The 18,876-nt window shown below is 44.1% G+C and overlaps 1 protein-coding gene across 18 annotated transcripts in view; it reads right to left on the bottom strand.

Moving 5' to 3' along the window:
- Window positions 1-504: 504 nt before the first annotated feature.
- Window positions 505-18,876, bottom strand: part of gapvd1 (GTPase activating protein and VPS9 domains 1) — a 33,444-nt gene continuing 15,072 nt past the window's right edge. For 4 of the 18 annotated variants that reach the window (XM_074638592.1, XM_074638593.1, XM_074638604.1 and 1 more), the window contains 19 exons: window positions 18,683-18,808; window positions 18,386-18,559; window positions 14,904-15,053; window positions 13,632-13,766; window positions 12,551-12,670; window positions 12,155-12,232; window positions 11,034-11,380; window positions 10,265-10,352; window positions 9,432-9,464; window positions 7,441-7,512; window positions 7,199-7,327; window positions 6,982-7,108; window positions 6,352-6,464; window positions 5,232-5,391; window positions 4,920-5,107; window positions 4,337-4,550; window positions 3,941-4,013; window positions 3,644-3,841; window positions 505-3,340 (listed from right to left, as the gene is read on the bottom strand). In XM_074638592.1, the coding sequence (XP_074494693.1) occupies window positions 3,200-3,340; window positions 3,644-3,841; window positions 3,941-4,013; window positions 4,337-4,550; window positions 4,920-5,107; window positions 5,232-5,391; window positions 6,352-6,464; window positions 6,982-7,108; window positions 7,199-7,327; window positions 7,441-7,512; window positions 9,432-9,464; window positions 10,265-10,352; window positions 11,034-11,380; window positions 12,155-12,232; window positions 12,551-12,670; window positions 13,632-13,766; window positions 14,904-15,053; window positions 18,386-18,559; window positions 18,683-18,808 (2,666 nt within the window). In that variant the 3' untranslated portion in view covers window positions 505-3,199. The remainder of the gene's footprint in view (window positions 3,341-3,643; window positions 3,842-3,940; window positions 4,014-4,336; window positions 4,551-4,919; window positions 5,108-5,231; window positions 5,392-6,351; window positions 6,465-6,981; window positions 7,109-7,198; window positions 7,328-7,440; window positions 7,513-9,431; window positions 9,465-10,264; window positions 10,353-11,033; window positions 11,381-12,154; window positions 12,233-12,550; window positions 12,671-13,631; window positions 13,767-14,903; window positions 15,054-18,385; window positions 18,560-18,682; window positions 18,809-18,876) is intronic. The other 14 variants (XM_074638595.1, XM_074638597.1, XM_074638606.1 and 11 more) reach the window with 6 other exon arrangements.

The raw sequence follows: 18,876 nt of genomic DNA, 5'->3' as shown, positions 1-18,876 counted from the left end.
TGGCCTATCTAGCCCATTGGCTTATGCAACTAATTAACTTCACACACCAAAATCTGAATTTAAATTAACAATTGCGAGATATCATCGGGGGACACAAAGCACCCCGCGAAGAAGTTTATGATGAAAAAAAAAAAAAAGACGAGTATTAGAGAAGGCAATCGGTGGAGTAAGGAGGGCTTTTAGATGAGGGGATATCTCCAATTACAATCCACCGTACACTTGTCAGCAGTAATGAAATGTTTGCTGAGAGGTTGCTATTTGTGGCTGCTAGATTGGATGCTGCTGCTGCTCCACTGCCCCCACTAACAATTATATTCCACGCATAAATTTACCCCACCATCTCTTCTATTGTGTGAACCGTCAGCCAGATGTACCTACAACTGTCCCGAGAAGCCTCAGAATAATGAAACACCATTGTGTACAGTATAGGCGTACAGTACAGGACATCCTCCGCCCCCCCCTGCAGTGAAAATGTATCTCAAGAAGAAGAATAAAAAAAAAGGAAAAACTTCTGCTTCTTTTATTGTTTTTAAAGAATTACATAATGCATTAATCACAGTAAAGACAAACCGGCTTTTTCCCCGCATGTCATAATTGTGCAAGCTTACAATTAAATGTAAAATTAGATGTAAGATGTTTTGTTTTTTTTAAACTCTGCTCAGCTTTTCAACTCAATTGTACAGGGAGCAGAGCAGTAAAGCTTTGAAGAACAGACCGCGGTTCACTTGACACCCCCGCTGCCCTGTGGTTTGCATACAATCAGAGCTAAAAATTCACACAGTCATATGCATATTTGTGTAAATAATCTGGTGTTTTGATCGGCGCTTTGCTGGGGGGGGGGGGGGTGGTCATCTGTAGCTGCTGCTGCTGCTGTGACCGAGCTATCCGAGGAAACACAAGCCAGGTCCAAATAATTTCATCAGATTTGTGCAGTATGCATTTCCAATTAAAGTGACATCACATAAACCTAATTAGTATAGATGCAACCTGCAACTTGATTTTCCAGTGCATGGTTTTCTCATCAAATTTATTACCGGGGACCCTGCGAGGACTGCACATACGAATCTGGTGCTACTGTAGACGCCGGATATAAAAAATGCATTTGTGATGCTGCTTATAAACGTGGAAGCTTGGAAGAGTAACAGTCAGGCGCTCAACTCAAACATTACTCTAATCACAATATGTTAAACGACTGTAAAGGCCAGCATAAAAATGCACTGCTCCCTGTCAATTTTCTCAGGCAAACACATCCGTTTTGTGCAAAATAAATCATCGAGTTCTGATATGCAAGTATCACGAACACAAAGAGAAGCTTTGCGTCCTCTTGCAGGTTCAATTACTGGCCCGTGGCAGAACCCTACTCTACTGTTTATCACGATCGAGGACGCACAGACCATTCAGTGACGTCACGCAAGAGGAGGCAGAGGGTCAACCAGTCGCACCGTCATCTCACGCGCACTCACTAGATTAAAAACCACACTCACATATGTACTACACCGACCACTTTTAGCGTAAACTGAAAAAAAAGAAAAAAAAAGAATCAGTAACAAGTCAACAGTGTTGATTATTTGCTCTTCTATCCTACTGTGTGTATTGTGCTGTCAGGGACAAGTTATCGAAATCTATAATACACGTCTGTGCACAAAAATTAAGCAGAGGATTTCAAGAGAGGAGTTTTAGTCATTTTTCTGGATAATTAAAAGACATGCTCGTACTATATTTGGAAAGATACAATGACAACTGGGATATCACAGCAAAAACGCCAAATTGGGGAGAAAAGAAATATTAAGTGCACATAAACACGAGTCCCTTTTCTTGAACTTATGAGGAGGTAGAGAGCTAATATCCAATGGTCTGCCCTTGCGGACACATGTGGCATCTCAGGTTTAGAAACTAAAAAAAAAACGTCTTTGTTCGCTAACAAAGGCTTGATTAATTAATTGTGATGTGAACACAACACAGCAGGTCAAAACCCTCCCATCCCCTCGCTGTTTCACTATTTCTTACCAGTGCAAAAAAATGATCCAGTACTCTGTTGACAACCAATGCAGGACAGTCATATAATCTCATTGGTTTCAACTGTGAGGTAGGATCCAGAATAGCAAAGGGGAATATTTGTTCAAATTCAAGTGCATTATTAAAGGGACTGAGCCGTGACAATCAGTGATGTGGAGATGTTCCTGCAGCGAGGGCGGGAACACTGCCACATAGTTGGCCCATTGGAGTGTGTGTGTGGGTAGAGTGGGGATAATGCCTACGCGGGGTTAAAAAATAATAGCCAAAAATAACTACCTGTACAGAGCGCCCCACATCAAAGGCACAATTTTTCAATATTTCCATAAATGCCACCACTACTACTGTGCATGAGTTGACCCTGTATCATAATCCCCCAGCACTAAGGTGCCTTCCTATAACTCCAGCTTTTCTAGCAAGTTTATTATAATCACACCACTCGCCTCAGACATCCTGAATGGGCATGATATGCATTTCTTTTAAAATTAAACAAAAGCATTAAATAGAACTACAGAAATAAATACATTTTTATTTCATATAAATATGTGGTGGGCCCTCAATGTCCAAATTGTCCACTTGTTTTTTTGGGAATAAGATGAAGTAAACAATTCATGAAAATAAGCTGCCCTACTTGTTTGATACACTTATGAGTAGTATTGTGAATTGATCTGTGTTTATGAGTCCCACGCACTGTAAATCCCCACGTTACAATGCATTTAATGAACATTATATTGTAATTTAATTGGAGGCCCGTCCCTCTCACTCAGGGGGGGAATAAAAAGATCACATCAAGGAAGTCTGGTCCCTTTATATAGGATTATCTTTTATGTTGATTTAATGTCATACTGGTAATTGTGTGTGTGTATATATATAAAATTCCTAATACAGACCCCAAACGTGATGATTGAAGAGACAAAAAGGAAAATCAGGTTAACATCTCGCCAAATTTTTCCCCCAAGGCCGTTTTTTTTTTTCAGCACGGCTAAAACCTGGATTTGTCCACATACATACAGTAATATATATTTTGTACTCTTTCAACGTCTCTGGCTATGTACAAGCTATACAAATAGAGAGCCGGCTGAGGGCCAGGTTTTATAAGCTGTGCAGAGGGAGCAGTTGGTTGGGAAGTCTCCCAGTCTCCCGGCTCCTTCCCCCGCAGTCTGCCCATACAGGTGGCTGTTCTGCTTCACTTGCGATCGTCGATGGTCTTAATGAATTCCACCGCCGCGGTGAACTGCATCCACCAATAGCACTCCTCCCCACTCAGCCGGCTGGCATAGAAATTATTGATGTACTGAACGGTGGACAGCAGGCAGGGCGGGTTTGCCTGGAGGGGAGGAGATGTAGGGATGGGCCCACATTAGCCGCCGAGAGAAGCTCACGCAACGCCGTGCGGATTACAATCATAAATATGTAAAATATATCCACACAGGTTAGCAGATAAGCAGGCTTTATGATGCCTTGCAGTTACAATGCAGGCATTTGGGAAATAATTTTCTGATGATTATTCTTAGTCTTCATTTATAAAAAGTGATTAATACTGAAGGTTAGAAGAAAGAGTTTGTTTAAAAAAAATACAGCTTACTGACTGCGCTGTCAATAAAGTGTGTTGTAGTAAGAACAGACTCACCCTGATGAGGACAAAGACCAGCACAGGGACAAAGTCGTCCGCTCCGGGGACGGAGTCTTCGTTGGCCAGGCTGAGGAGGTTCATGATGGTGGAGCACATGCGCAGTATGCACTGGACTTTGTCCCGTGGCGTCTTGTACGCGTTGATGGTCCTGATCTCGGACTGTGCAGAGGGCCAGGGAGCCTCCTTCAGGTAAACCTGCAACCAGAACAAAAAAACTCAAACAATGACAAACACTTTTTTGAAGTCGCTTCCTTTCCCCACAAATACATGGAGGTGATGTCAGCAAAAAGATACCTCTGGGACTTGAAGAGCTTTATGATTGGCCGTCACGACTTTTGTGAGCCGCTGGATATGTTCGTTTAAAAGCCTGCGTGAGACAAAACAACTCGGTAAATGACAACAGAGTGCATATTCTGCACAATCCAACAGTGCAACATATCAATCTAAATATTAAGCAAATTAAACTTTATTCTTTGAACATCCTCTCTGGTTTTCTACTGATTGATTAAAGGTACAGTGTGTAGGTTTTGGCGGCATCTAGTGGTGTGGTTGCAGATTGCAACCAACTGAGTACCCCTCTCTTTCCAAGACTGCAGAAACGTGAGCCATCGCGTTTTTAGGTTTTAAATCTTCATCAAATAGATAAATAAACTGCTGAGTGAGACTGTGTGTTACGTTCCAGCTACTCACTGGTCTCTGAGAATATCTCCATCGAGGTTGGGGTAGAAGGCCAGTTTGAAGATGCGGTTCATGACGCTGCGCTCGATGGCCATCTGGGCGTCCTGCAGCTGGTCCTCACTAGCGTACTGCCAAATAACATCACGGGCCATGGCGCCGTACAAGTAGCGCAGGAAATCCTCCACTGCTGCCGTCTTGTCATCTGACGCCGTGCACCCCTGGAACGCTGGAGGGGAGCAGAGAAACAGGAGATGTGACGCCAGCACAGGACGGGGCTGCAACCTCTACTGTGGATTGTTTTTAAGTGAGTCAAGTTGAGCTTGGAGGTGATGTTGTCTACAGACTTACTGGACAATATTTGTCATTGTTTTGTGTTGTTAATTGATTTCCAATAATAAATATATACATACATTTGCCTAAAGCAAGCATATTTGTCCACTCATGTTGATTCATGACTATTAAATACTTGACAAATCTCCCTTTAAGGTAGATTTTGAACCGATAAACAATGTGTGATTAATCGCGATTAACTATAGACAATCATGCAATTAATCACGATTAAATATTTGAATAGATTGACAGCCCTAAGCGATACCTTTAATGAAGTCGAGCATCTTGGACTCCATGTGTTCGAGAAGGAGCCGAACACACACGGTGGTGAAGTAGCGGTTAGCCACCTCCTTGTCCCTCAGCACCCTCTGGAGGAGCCTCTCCAGGTGAGCCTGAGAGGTCTGCAGGCCCTGACGACACCTGGTTAGATAAGCTATGTATGGCGCCCGCTTTCTAAAGGAAACACACACATGGACATTTGTATTCTATTATTGCCACTGTATTGCCGGCTAAAACATCACTTTATGCATTGAACAAAGAAAAGATAAAAGAAAGAGCTTGCATCCTCCACGGTTACCTGTAATCCTCCGCGATGGCAGCCAGCAGCTTCCTGCAGGTGCGTGCGTCGAAGCGGCTGACGCAGCGCGTGGTCTCCTGGATCTGGGCCATCTGGTTCTTATCCTGAAGGTTGATGGCCTCCGCTAGCTGGATCTTCAGGAAGCAGACGATCTCATTGTCTGAGAGAGAGAGTGAGAGAGGGGACGATAGGGAGACAGCATTAGACAACGCTGCTCGCCGCTCACCGCTCACAAAGGAACGGCTGGCTGCTGTATAATCTGATCAACCTGCTGCCTCTGCATGACAATGTGACTGATGGCCACAAGAGATGTAGTCTCATGGTTTACTGTTGACCGTTTCACAGGATGTCACTTGATTGTGCCTGCTATTGTCCTGATATGAAGGTGGTACCCGGCTGTGCAGCATCAGAATACTTGTATCTTTCTGATAAAATGTTGGACCAATATTAAATCTATGTGGTGACACGAGTATTTCTAATATGCAGGATGGTTTAATAAAGGGCTATTTCACTGACGCCATATGGGAATTCTCTCTTAACATCCCCCACTCTTTCAACCTTGCCCCAAACCTCGGAAGAAGAGTCAGAAGGTGAAGGTGGTGGTACAGATTTGGTGTCTTGCTTAAGGACACTTTCAGCAGGTTGGATGCTTGCCAACATTAAGGGCTTGTACCCTGCTCCCCATGGAGAGGTGTGACAAAGATACCTAAAGTCTAGTAGATGGTACCCACTTTAACAAGAGGACCTATTATGCTTATTTCCAGGTTTATACTTGTATTTTGGGTTTCTACTACAACATGTTTACATGCTTTAATGTTCAAAAAACGCTTTATTTTTCTCATATCGGCTGTGCTGCAGCACCTCTTTTCAGCGATGCACTACATACTCAATATGTGTACTATCGTTCAACACACTTTTGATTGAATAAACAGTAGTATGCATCTTTTCTGACACACTGAGCAGTAATTTACGTCGTCACTTCCTGAGAGCATCCTTGCCGGTTGGAGACGTGTAACCATGGTAACCTGTGCTATCCTCATGTGACCAAAACGACGGTTTGTGAGAATCAAAGTCTGAATTGGGGATAGATTTAGCACCAGAATGCACCACGGCCGCCTACCTTCAGACTCCATGTGGTCAGGCAGCCCATTTCGTGTGGTCACAGGAGCCATGATGGGCAGAGCCACCGAGTCTGCAGAACACAATGCCAACCTCAACTTCTTCTTTGCATCACTGGAAGACACACACAGAAAAGAATGCTAAGAATATCTGCTATGAAAACTAGAAAGTGTAAAGTGGGTTATGTGGTTTTCTTTTTTTTTTTTCCATAATGAATTATTGGAAGTAACAGAAACATACAAATAAAGCACAAACGTAAATGATTGTCCATTCTTATTTTGGTATTTTTCCCCCAAAGGCCCCTCCCACCTCACCCACTGCAGATGCAAAAAGGAAAAAAAACTAAAAAAACAAACAAATTAAAATTAAAATAATTAATAATAAATAAAGTACACATTGACAGTAATAATAATTATAGGATAAATCCCAAACTACAGATAAAATAGGCTGATAAACTTTACATTGAACACTCAATGCTTCAAACAAGATGCGTTCAGTCGTCTCACAAGTACCAAGCTCAAAGACATCAAGTACAAAGCACCATGTACAAACTAACTGTTAGTACTCATTGTTATGATGGAGAGAAATACATCTCATATGCCATAAGTCTATTAGTCTGTGGTTTTCTGACCTGAATGAGAACTTGGATTCATGCTGCTGAGCCGTCTGGCTGGCCGAGTCTGGGAGGTCATCTGTGGAAATGTTCTGCAGGGTGTCATCTCTAGGGGAGTCATGCACGCTGTCCTCAGCACAAAGATCTGTCGACATGTACAAAAAATAGGCAAATTATTCAATTTATCTATTGCAAGTGTGTGTAATATCCATATATAGAGAGTGTTTTTCCTGACCTCCTGTACCATCATAAGAAGCTCCACCTGTGGCTCCATCACCCGGGCTGATCCTCTTGATGTTCCTATACTTGTCCAGTATGTCTTCAGCCGCCTGCGCTTGAGAGCTCTGTCTGGGCAACGGGTCGTCTGATAAACCCGCCAACGCACGAGATGCATTAAAATGAAAGCCACCACAGTAGATATATATCCATATTTTGTCCCCCTAATTAGGAGTGTGATTAAACCAAACCAGGACAGACCTTGTGGGACGCGCTCCGGGGGGATGTCGTCTTTCTCGTGCTTGTCCCTTTTCCGAAACGCAGCTATCGGAGCTGTAGAGGAGAGACGTGTGATTAGTGCACCGACACCACTTTCACTATCGCCGGGTGACAAGCTGATCATGAGTCGCCTGCTGACAGCCGCTTTGGTCAATCTTTGGTATTTTTTTTCATGGTTTGTATTGAGACTTAAAGTCTCAATGTAGGATGTATGGTATCATACATTATCAAAAAAAAAAAAGCCTAGTGTAGAACTTTACAAGGAGAAAAGCAAAACAATATTGAAATGGTGAATTAAACCATTGGGTCATAGCAGAATATCACAAAAGTCCACATTATAAAAAGTCCAGTCCGTATAGATGTAAATAAGCCCACTGATGCTGATCCTATTAAAGCTGCAGTCAGTAACTTAACAAATATAATGAAAAAAAAAAAAGTTATATTTATAAAACGGTAACTATATCCTGACAGTAGTGCATGAGACAGGTAATCTGAAAAAAAATTGTGCTCCTAATAGCATGTGCAAGATGCCTAGTTTCACCGTTTGATCGGAGTCAGCAAGCTTTGCGAGCAGTGATTGACAGCTGCTTTAGAGACAGCTCGGCTCTGATTGGTTGTTTTCAGGCGCGGTGAAAACTTACAGATGCCATTAGGAGCACAAGGAGGAGGAGGAGGAACATGATTTATTTCCACATATTATCTGTCTCATGCACTACTGTCAGCATATTTACCCCTTTTCTGTTAGTGAACATATTTTGTGGGCGAAGCGTTAAGTGGAGGCAAAATAATTCTCTGACCACGTTAGTTCATTCTGGCTAGCAAGTTTTGTCGGCTGTTTTTTCAACAATGGCTGAAGAAAATACGAGTTTCTCTCAATATGTTCAGTCACTCACTCTCCAGGACCGAGAGTGTTAGTTAAGAAAGTTAACATTAACCAACGGGACTAGATTAACTGACCCTAACGCCGCTGACAGACTAACGTTACTTCGGGTGGAGCTAACTAGCTAGCTTGTCCGGAGACTGACAAGCTAGCCAGCTAACGCCTGCGAAGTAGTCTCCTAGCGGCGAGGAGTGAAGCGGGGGGACCGTTAGACCACCAGCCTGCTGTTGGGCTCATTTTCTGTAACCAGCGTTGCTTGACAGCATGGCGGAATTAACAAGCTAGCTAAGTAGCCAGCTGTCCAACCAGCGGGCTGGTGGCCAGCGACAGCGCTGTAATGACAAATTGAGGGCGTATAAATCTTTGGAGCTTTGAGCAAATATGATATAAAGTTATTTTTATGAAACAGTCACTATAGACCCTTTTTACAGCCGACGTCATGGTTACGTCACGGTTTTAGATGGAGGCAAAACAAAGGAAAGACTGGAGGCAGACAGGAAGCACCTTTAGAGTAGTTGGCTAAAATTACACATCTAAAATATCATCTTGCTGTTGTTGGGTTCCAAAAACGATATTCCATACATTTGAGATGACAAGCTGTGATTCGAGCGAGCTACAATAACGGCGAAGTGTTTCAGAGATGGAAAGAAAATGTTGCTAATAGCCTTCTGCTAACCGTAGCCGTGAGCCATTGGCTCCATCTCTGAAACGCTTCGGCGATATGGTACAACTCTCTTTTTGACTGACTTTACTGCAGAATAGTTAACTGCAGCTGTAACAGGAAAGTGCAAACAGGACAAACAAGAGAGACTCTGGGTCTATAATTTGAGGACATACACAGGAAACATTGTGTAGAGTATCTACATTGATATTCTGTATTCTCCATACAGTCAAATGGCAACAAAAAAAAAAAGAAAGGGGTGATGAAACGGATGCATGGATGAGGAGTGTGGGGGCGTGTGAACTCAGGCTACAACCATGTCACATCACAGCTCTACAGCTCTAGAGGCTGACATCTACAAAGCAGCATGGGCACGCAGCCGCTGGCTCCGGCAGTAAAGCTAGCTCGATGACAACAGCGTGGAAGTGTTACCTGGGACATCACTCTCAGCCGTCCAATACAGCACTGTGAGGGACACAACAGACACGGGTTGGCCTTTCACACACGGGGCTGCCGCTCTGCCGGACTGCGCGTCACCATGCAGAGCGACAGGACAAACACAATGGATTCTGCAGAAGGTTTGGCTGGAGATTGGTGGCTTCACGGCTCTTTACTTTTTCCCATGTGCACACAGTCCTCCATTTTATGAATTTAATGTTTACTTAAGAAACATCATTATCTCAAAGAGTAATAAGCAGTCATTCTGTGTGGGCACAGCTCATTATTTCCCAGACAGATGCATGAGAGATGGTGGTGGAGGAGAACTGCAACAGGAGATGTGTCATCTATCAGTGCTGATGACAGAAAGGTCTATCTAATGACCATTAGCCGCTGGCTGACAGCACTGCTGGGAGGGCTACAGCCATACAATCTACACAGCTAAAGCTCCTCTGATGACTGATTAGCTTTGAAAAGTCTATATAAATCTGCAGCCAGTGAGACGCGAGAGGAAAAAAGGACCGGACAAGTCTCTGAGGTAACTTCAAAACAACAAGAAACATGATTTTCCAACTGGAGCATCAGCAATGGAGTGGACAACATGGATCATCATTCTCTTTCTGGCATTATGAATTGGTTTTCGCTCCGCTCTTTAAAGTGCGATATTTCCTGTCGGTTGTGATTAAGAGAACTTTATTTACCCGTAACAGAAAAACAAAAAGGAGCACCACAATCAAACAGATCGCTTTTTAAAATGTATAAAAGTTCATTTTTCAGTTTTAGAAAAGAGGGCGTGCTTAAAATGACCAGGTGTTTTTTTTCCTTACCTTTGGGAATGGCCGACACAAAACGTTTCTTCCACCACGGCCTGTTGCGATCAGACTTCTCGTCGTCACTGTCTTTCCTGTCCTCCACCTTTGCATGTAAATAAGATAAGATAAGATACACTGAGACACTAACAGTTACATTATTACACTCAACAATCACTACAAAAGAAACTGATTACTTTAAAGAGGACCTATCATGCTTTTTCCCTTTCCTTCAGTGTGTTATATAGTTTTTTGTGCATGTAAAAGGTCTGCAAAGTTACAAAGCCCAAAGTCCGAGTCAAAGGGAGTTACTCTCCCCTACAGAAACACTGCTCCTGAAATGCCTGAAACACCTCGATGGAAGTACCACCTTTTCTTCTGTAACCTGGTGATGTCACCAAGTAACACATTTACATAATACCTACCTAGCGGCCAGTTTGGCACGCCTTCATACAAATCTAGTTAGAGTGGAGCTTGAGCAGAGTCTGAAGAGTTTGGTTCGGTTGACCAATGCCAACAGAGTCGGTCAGCTGACCAATCAGAGCAGACTCTGCTTTTTTGTGGGCGGGGCAGGAGCTCAAACAGAGCGTTTCAGACAGAGGGTGAAAAGACGTGCTGCAGCACAGCCGGTATGACAAAAGTGAAGCGTTTTTTTGAACATTAAAGCACGTAAACATGTTCTAGTTGAAACTCAAAATACAAGTATGAACCTGGAAATAAGCATAATGGGTCCTCTTTAAAACTGTTCCGCAGTAGCATTAGTAAAAACACAACTACAGCTGGTTACCTCTCCTTTCAGGGAGTCCTTGCTGGGGGACGAGGACGGTCCTAAGGCGAAGGCGCTAGCGGGGTCGCGCTCTTCAACCGCCACCCGCCGGTTAAGGCCGGGGTCACTTGTGGGCCTGCGGCCCGGGCACACGATGTCAGAGCTGCGGCTGCGGACCAGCCTGTCGGGGAAGGAGTGGCGCTGCTTGGTGTGCTCTAGCTCGGTCTGGGCCAGGCAGTGGGGCGTGAAGAGAGAGTGGCGCGTCTCCGGGCCCAGGGCGCTGGCTTCGGGGATGGGAGGGTCGGGGGGAGGGTGAGGGGGCCTGGCGTAGTGCACTTTGGGCCTCACTATTGTTCCAGTGGAGGAGCCTGAGGTAATAAAAGAGAAATAAAAAGGGTGAGAAAATTTGAAAATGGGTAATATAAACATCCCTGTGCACTTTGTATATTTGTATTCGCTTTAATCTATAAGTTACTTACTTACCAGCTCACAGCACATTCTCCTCAAATACTTCCCTAAGTAGATATTTGTGTTTAACTGTTTTTAAATATACTAATTAAAATCTACAAGTAGGTTTACTGAGAGGAAGTGTTGCTCTGTACCACAAAATCTCACTTGTTTCTAAAGAAAAAAACACCTCAAAAGTGGGGGAGAGTGCTAAAGAGAGATGTTAGTGGGAGATGAGCCCTAGGTATAGGTAGGCCACCTGTTCCAAGGGTAGACTCTCTCTCCTGAAAAGCTTCCAATGGCAGCCCCGTGCCATGAGCACAGTGGGACGAGGGGACAGTGCCAAAGAGCCCGGGGTGAGGTCTCTCAACCTGTCATCCCTTCACCTTGCCACAGACACACAAAGCCACGACCATTCCTCCTCTCACACTAATTCCACCTGCGCTACAAAACAAAACGCACGGGAACAAAGACTGCGGAGAATAATTTGGGATACTAAATGAAATTAGGATATGACCAGTAATTGGGGTAAGAGCGTGTGTGTGTGTGTGTGTGTGAGGGGGCACAAGCGCTCTTTTGGTTAATTCCACACAGAGCTCAAGCTGTTCTGAGAGCCCGCGACATTAGGGCAGGGATTTAATGATGCTCGTTTCCGGCTCTGATTGGCTGCAGAGCATTCTGGGAGTGCAAATTACCTTCAGCGGAGGAGAGGGGATCGAACATGGCCAGTAAGGAATCGGTCTGCGAGGGCGGAGATGTCAGATGGGGCGCTCCTGTGGACACACAAGAGGATACGAGACAATTAAGAGAATTTACTAAATGAAGCAGTTATGCACAAACGCACATCGGTGTTATTTTTAAAAATCGCTGAGTTAAAAAGATAATAGCCTGATGATTCCCCAGACAGGCGAGCAAAGAATATTTAACTCTACAATATAACTTTTATTACAGTTGCTGAGAACTGAGTGATTTAGCATGGTGGCAGCTGTGGAAGTGACAGGGATTGATCGCTCTGGCTGATGATGTTTTAGATCAGATAGACAGTGGACTGATGGTTTAGCAAGCCTGGCGGGGATGTGACACTCTCCTACCGTGGCCTGACTCCTCCCCATCTGGACTGGTCACCGAGTCCTTCCCTCCAAAGTCTGAGCTGCACTCCGACCGCAGGTCCTCAATCTTGTTGGGGATGTCTTCTGATGTTGCGCTGATGCCTGCAGCAGGGAAAAAAAACAACAACACAAAAACAGTTGTGTTGACATTCAGGACAAAATATCACCTCTACAGTAAAATACTTCAAAAAGCAGAACCTGCATGTTCAATGCTTCTCAAACAAAAGAGGATATTTTTCTCTTTACTATACTGCATGCTCTGTCTCAGATGGGAGCCCACTGGGAACTCCAAATTGGTAGCGTAAGCTCCCATGGGTTAGGGGAGAGACGCAGATAAGAGTGATCATCAGATGCAGACTATCCATCGGGCCGGATCCCGCGGGACGTTTTCCTGTGAGCTGAGCCGCGAACATCACCGCTGGCTTCTTAATCTGGGATACTACCTCATGCGTGTCAACATAGCACGTCCACCTGAGCCCACGGAAAAGACAACCAGCAATAACCTGCGTGTCATACAGAATAATTCACATTGACCCCGTGACACTGGTTAATACGGGTGGGAATCACCAGAGGCCCCACGATACCATATTGTGATTTTAAACATTTTGCGATATACTGAGTATTGCGATAAGATATATTGTGGTATATTGCAATTTATTACCTTTTTTCAACTGCAAATTATGCAGCTTGATCTGTTTTATCTAATAAGATACACTCTGTTCATCTCAGTTTTCATTCACATACATTAAAACCCCTTTGAAAATGGCTATGCCAGTTTTTCCTTTCCAAAATTCAGTGTAAATTTGGAGCATTATTTTGCCACGCAAGATATTGCGATACTATGCTGTATCGATTTTTTTCCCCACCCCTACTGGTTAACAACAATTCCAGCAACATGACCGCTCTACACAGACTCAAGGAGGGTGAGACACAACAGTTTTAAAAATAATTTTAAAACTTTACTTTTTCAATGAAAGGATCAAAATAGAACAGATTGTTTCAGAGAGAGAAAACCTAGGGCAGAAAAAGTAGATGTACGGGAGAGAGTAGGTTAGATTTATACCTGAGACAACACTGAGGCCTGGCGTGCTGGGTCTCGAGCTGACCTCTCTGACCTCGGTGTCATCGGAGGTGCTGCCGACCCCTGAGCAGCTCTCCAGCTCCTGCAGACGCTCCTCCTGTTTCAGGTCCGGGGCTTCTGGTAGTGGACCCAAAAGGAAAAGAAATATATATCAAAATCATCTCTTTCGAAAAACAAAAAGACATCTGAGACAAAAATGTGTACTTTTCCCCACTTGAAGTGTGGATAAATTGAAAAGAAACTTGTTGGCAGTTTGCAACAGATGATGGTCATTCTCCCCCCTCTGTTATGATCATTGGGAAACCAAGTGTGCACATATGCATGAAATCAAACAAAGCATACATTACCATGTCTTATAACTGCCAAACCAAACCATAAAGCTAGTGCGGCCAATTCTCCGGCTACCCAGCGGAGCTGTTGGGTCCAACCCAGAGGCTCCATACTAACAGCAGTACTCATTTGCATGCTCGTTAGTAATAATGTGCTGGTGAAGTGCTCTTCGGAGTGTAGTTTTCTGCTGCCTAGCCATGAAACAAGCGCTCCACTCGAAGCGAGCCTCCGATCGCGCTATTACCGAGCAGAACAGGGGGCAGCAAACGGAACAAAAAGCAATCAAGACACTCATGCATGTCATTTCGGCGCCGCACATATTGGAATGCTGTACTACTTCAATTAACATGAGGCTCAGGCTTTTCAAAGAAACACTTAACGCTGTTAATAAAGCACTCTACTGATTTTCACAAAACACTGCTTTTCAAAAGGGGGAGTTAAGCACATAATTTCTCATTAATAAAAGGTTAGGACTGTATGTTCAATTTGCAGGAACAGACAAAGAAATTGCATTCTATGATTTGATTATACATGCATTTGGATTGGTCCGATTGTCATAACAATACAATATGTAAACACCAGCCGAGCCACATGAAAAAACTGACACCATGTAAAGTGACTGAGGACAGCTGCTGTCCTTGTGCTTCCCTCCCTACCGCTCCGCCACAGGTGCAAACACACCTGGTGGTCCCTCTAAGGAAACCCTGAGCTGCCTTTTACTGGCACACGCAGATCCGCCCTGAAAGACAGGCTAGTGCACACAAATATGATGACAGATGCACGCACACATTTTTGGTATGGAATGCCATGCAACCGCACCTGGTCTCCCCCAACCCCCCCCCGCTATATCGAACATAAATATGCACACATTTGAGACTGTCATGGAGATGAAGTGCAAGAATCCAGACAATAAACAGAACGAACCTGGCTCCCTACCTGAGTCGCTAGGAAGGACCTCCACGCTCCAGGCCTCGCTCGTGGTCTCCGAGATGGTGGAGCCGTAGGGGTCCAGCAGCACTGAACCCGAGCCAGGGAGACACAGCAGGCTGCCGAGCATGTTCTCCGCTGCTGCCCCTGAGAGCACGGAGAGAGAGAGAGAGAGAGAGAGAGAGAGAGAGAGAGACAAAGAGTTAACCTCCGTCCACAGCATGAAGCAGCTTTTTTATTGTCTGGAAAAGTGAGAAGTCACCTCTAGAGTCGCAAAGTCATCTTGAAGGCACCTTTTTGTACTTTACCAAGCTTTATGTGTTGTTAAGGCACTGGTGTTGATTCATATTCTGTAATTAGTGCTAATAAATTATTCAGACTTTAAATATGAGCAACATGTGAACACCACTACAGAAAGTATGCCTTTGACACAAGGTTGACATTTTTTAGTTACATGAATGTTCATACTTAGTGCTTCATTTAACACCATATAAAATTGTACATGGTACTAGGGCTTAACCGGACCCTGGTTTGTGTCACAGAACTATCTGACAAGCAGTCATTGTAAACTGTTTGGAAAAGGGCAGGCACTTTCAAAAAAATACTGGGCAGGTGATTGGATGAACCATCCGTCAATCAAACTAACAAACACGAAACTAATTGAAGGCGAATACATCGGCGGTATTGGTGGCCAAACGGTGGTACTACAACTTCCGTGTCCGTCATGTGATGCCATTGGGCTCAAAAAAACTTTCCCCCATAGACTTACATTGGGAAAGAGACATCTGTAACTCAGCAGATATTTTTTTTTGCAGTAAATCATCTTCCCAGTACGAACACTTGAATAGCCCTTATATAAAGGTTGTAAAAATGCACTAATAGCCGAATCCATTTCCCTTCTTCAGTTCATGTGAAGGAGCCCCAGACCGAGGCTGGAGCAAGGACTGGGAGCTGGAGGTAGCAAGCCGTGACGGCTGTGACCCTGTGACCGAGCCATGTGACTGAGTGGACGCTACTGCGCCTGCTCTATGGGCCCAATGGATGCGGAAGATCGCCGGAAGATCCGAGTACTTTTCCACTCGGAAGTCGAGCCATTCTGGCATCATGCGTCACAGAGCAACTCTCATAGGAATGAACGGGGCCCCACCTCCAACGCTGTGTCCAGTTCTCTTAATACATCCATGGTCTCACTGGGTCTCACACCCTGGTGAGTCGGACACAAACACATTGCTTGAAGCCTGACAAAATAGATTTTCGCGTGTCATTCTCAATTCTCGCAGGATCTCGTGACATCGCGAGTAGCAAATGTTTGGTATTTTTGCCTGATGAATGATTAAATCACCATGAAATGATTAATCCATTCGTTTTTTTTCTTCCAAAAATGTATTTTCTTTCGATCCACGCATCAATTCAGCGAACTGTTTCAGTACTACATGGTACCGGATGTATTGCTTTCATGTTATATCTTAATTAAAACCTGTTCTGTCACATTTACAGTATGCCTTCAGGTCTGACTTTCAAACAACACTGTGAAATGGCCTGAGATAAGCAAAAACACCAGGAAAACCCTCTCTAAAGAATAATGGTGTGCGGATGGGGCTTCAGAGACGGTGAGCTTTGCATACAGAGACACACAGAGAGAGTTGGAGGTCGCCTGCATTTCATGCTGGGACCCACAGGCGCATATACCACTGTGCCAAAAGGTCAGAGGTTAATGGTAATATCTCACCCTGCCCCGGCCTCCAGGGCCATGACTTTGAGCTGTTGATTAAGCCAAGCATTACTCACAACCAAATTACCGCTTCGCCCACCCTCCCGCAAAGTCCTCAGCACGCCGTCCCCCCGTCTCCATTTGGGAAGCCGTGGCTTAACAAGGCGGAAGAATGCGAGGAGCTAGCAGGTGTGAGTGGGAGTGAGCAGCCAAGGCTCAAGACCAAAAAGTCGACCTGTGGTAACCGCACCCCCTGGTATGTCACGCTTCCACTTCATGGCACACGCGCGCCATGAGCGCACATGCATGCCAGCGCCCAGGCAACAGTGTGTGTGCCGATGTTGGCGGGGGCAGGGCTCTCGCTGGCGGCGGGAGAGCTCCATCCCGCTGTCCGTGTTTACAGTCTTCAAGGTAGGGGCGCAGAGTACTTGTCTTTCAGGTGGATGATTAAATGAGTGGCACAACAAGAAGTGAAACAATTAGAATTTCTGCCTCATTATCATGGTAATCTTATCAGTGGGATAATGAGGTATTAATGGATATTTAATGTGCATCTCATAACCCAATCCCTTGGAGAAAACACATAAGGAAATCGCTGTAAATTCACTTAATGATGGAAAAGTCCCCCAACGCCATATTCCGAAGAATGAAAAATGGTGGATGCAAATGAGAAGGAACCAAGGTCAATAAGACTGCAGGGACCGAGTGAATGTCAGAGAGACAGACGGAGAGAGAGATGGGCAGGGGGAAGGCTGTGAAGAATAAGACTGAGGCAGAGGAGGCAGGAAGATGGAAGAATATTCTGTCTGCAGCTGCTTTAACATTAGATGAACCCGTTTTTTTTTTACAGTCATAGTTTTGGCTCAACTTACCCTCCACTCTCTACTAAAGATGTTTATCTTATACAGTAGATCAGCATATTATGATTATGCATGCACTTATTAGCTACTGCCACTGTGATAATGCAAGCTTACTTCAGGATGTACCTCCAGAGACACGTAGAAAATAACTTGTTTTGCCCCTAGAGTCCATTTCAAATGTTTATGCATCCACTTCATTAGATAATTGCATATGCAGTAAAAATCTAAGAGTCAGTGGCAATAGAATGAAAACAGACAAATAGAACAAAATTTGTATTTTTTGCTTCATTCTCAATTAATATTATTCAATGACTATATTGCATCAATGTTTTCACTTTGTATCGATGATATTGAATCGTTGATCATTGAATCAATATCGATGTATCGATTCAGTGTTTTTTAAGATTTGGTGGTGAGGCAGGTGATTGCATTACAGCAATAAAGCATTGAATTTGGAAAACAAAAAGACAAATTCCATACATGTAGCTAAATACAAAATATATAATATTGTATTAAACCATGTGCACAAAAACTAGAAACACTGGCCTATCATTACTGACAGCTCAAGAAGGTAACAAATGTACTTATGTGTACTTAAATGCTGATGTGCAATTCAAATCATTTGTTTTAAATCTCACAGAAAACTATCCTGAGCAGTGCCATATGAGATGTGGTGCATTTCTTCATAGAACCTGAGCTAAACTGAAGACCTGCCTTTTGATGCTATTTCACCCACATACCACAGGGTGATGACATTTCCCTGAATCTACTTAATCAACAGCCAGCGTGTATGATCCGTGTGTGCATCGTAAAATGTGCAATGACCCCCACAGGCTGTGTGTAGTTCAATCAGTTTGCTAACTGATGCAGAGATTCAATGTGTACAAATACAGGTAAGAAAGCCCCACCTGCTATTTCCTGCAGCCGATCTTCATCCATGTTGGGGTCAAAGTCGCTGCCGAGCACGTCGGTGCTCCAGGTCTCGCTGACCGTCTCGGAGATGTCCCGATCGTCCGTCAGACCCATCATGTCTCTGATCTCAAACTTGCGCAGTTTGTCATCCAGGTTGTCCTGAGTGGTGGCTGAAGGAGACACAGCATGTTTAAACAAGGGCCCGCTCATCAATATCTTTCATCTGTTTGTTTTTATCTGAAAAATATATATTTATAGTTCCAGCTTAGTCTTTTAGCAGTTTTCACACATACCCTGTTCATGCTCCAGAAGCTGTAGAGCCTCCACTCCGTTGCTCCCTGACGGTCCGGCTCCCAGCTCAGAAACAGACTCTCCCTCCAGGTCCAGAGATGACACAGAGTTGGAACGATTGGACGGACCTGGGGGGGAAAAAAAATAATAAATGAGAACATACATGTACAGTAAAAACAAAGCATCACTCTCTTTC

The sequence above is a fragment of the Sebastes fasciatus genome, chromosome 6 (assembly GCF_043250625.1).
Source record: "Sebastes fasciatus isolate fSebFas1 chromosome 6, fSebFas1.pri, whole genome shotgun sequence".
Lineage (NCBI taxonomy): Eukaryota > Metazoa > Chordata > Actinopteri > Perciformes > Sebastidae > Sebastes > Sebastes fasciatus.
The sequence above is the reverse complement of the archived record's forward strand: the minus strand, read 5'-3'. Positions and strand labels throughout refer to the sequence as shown.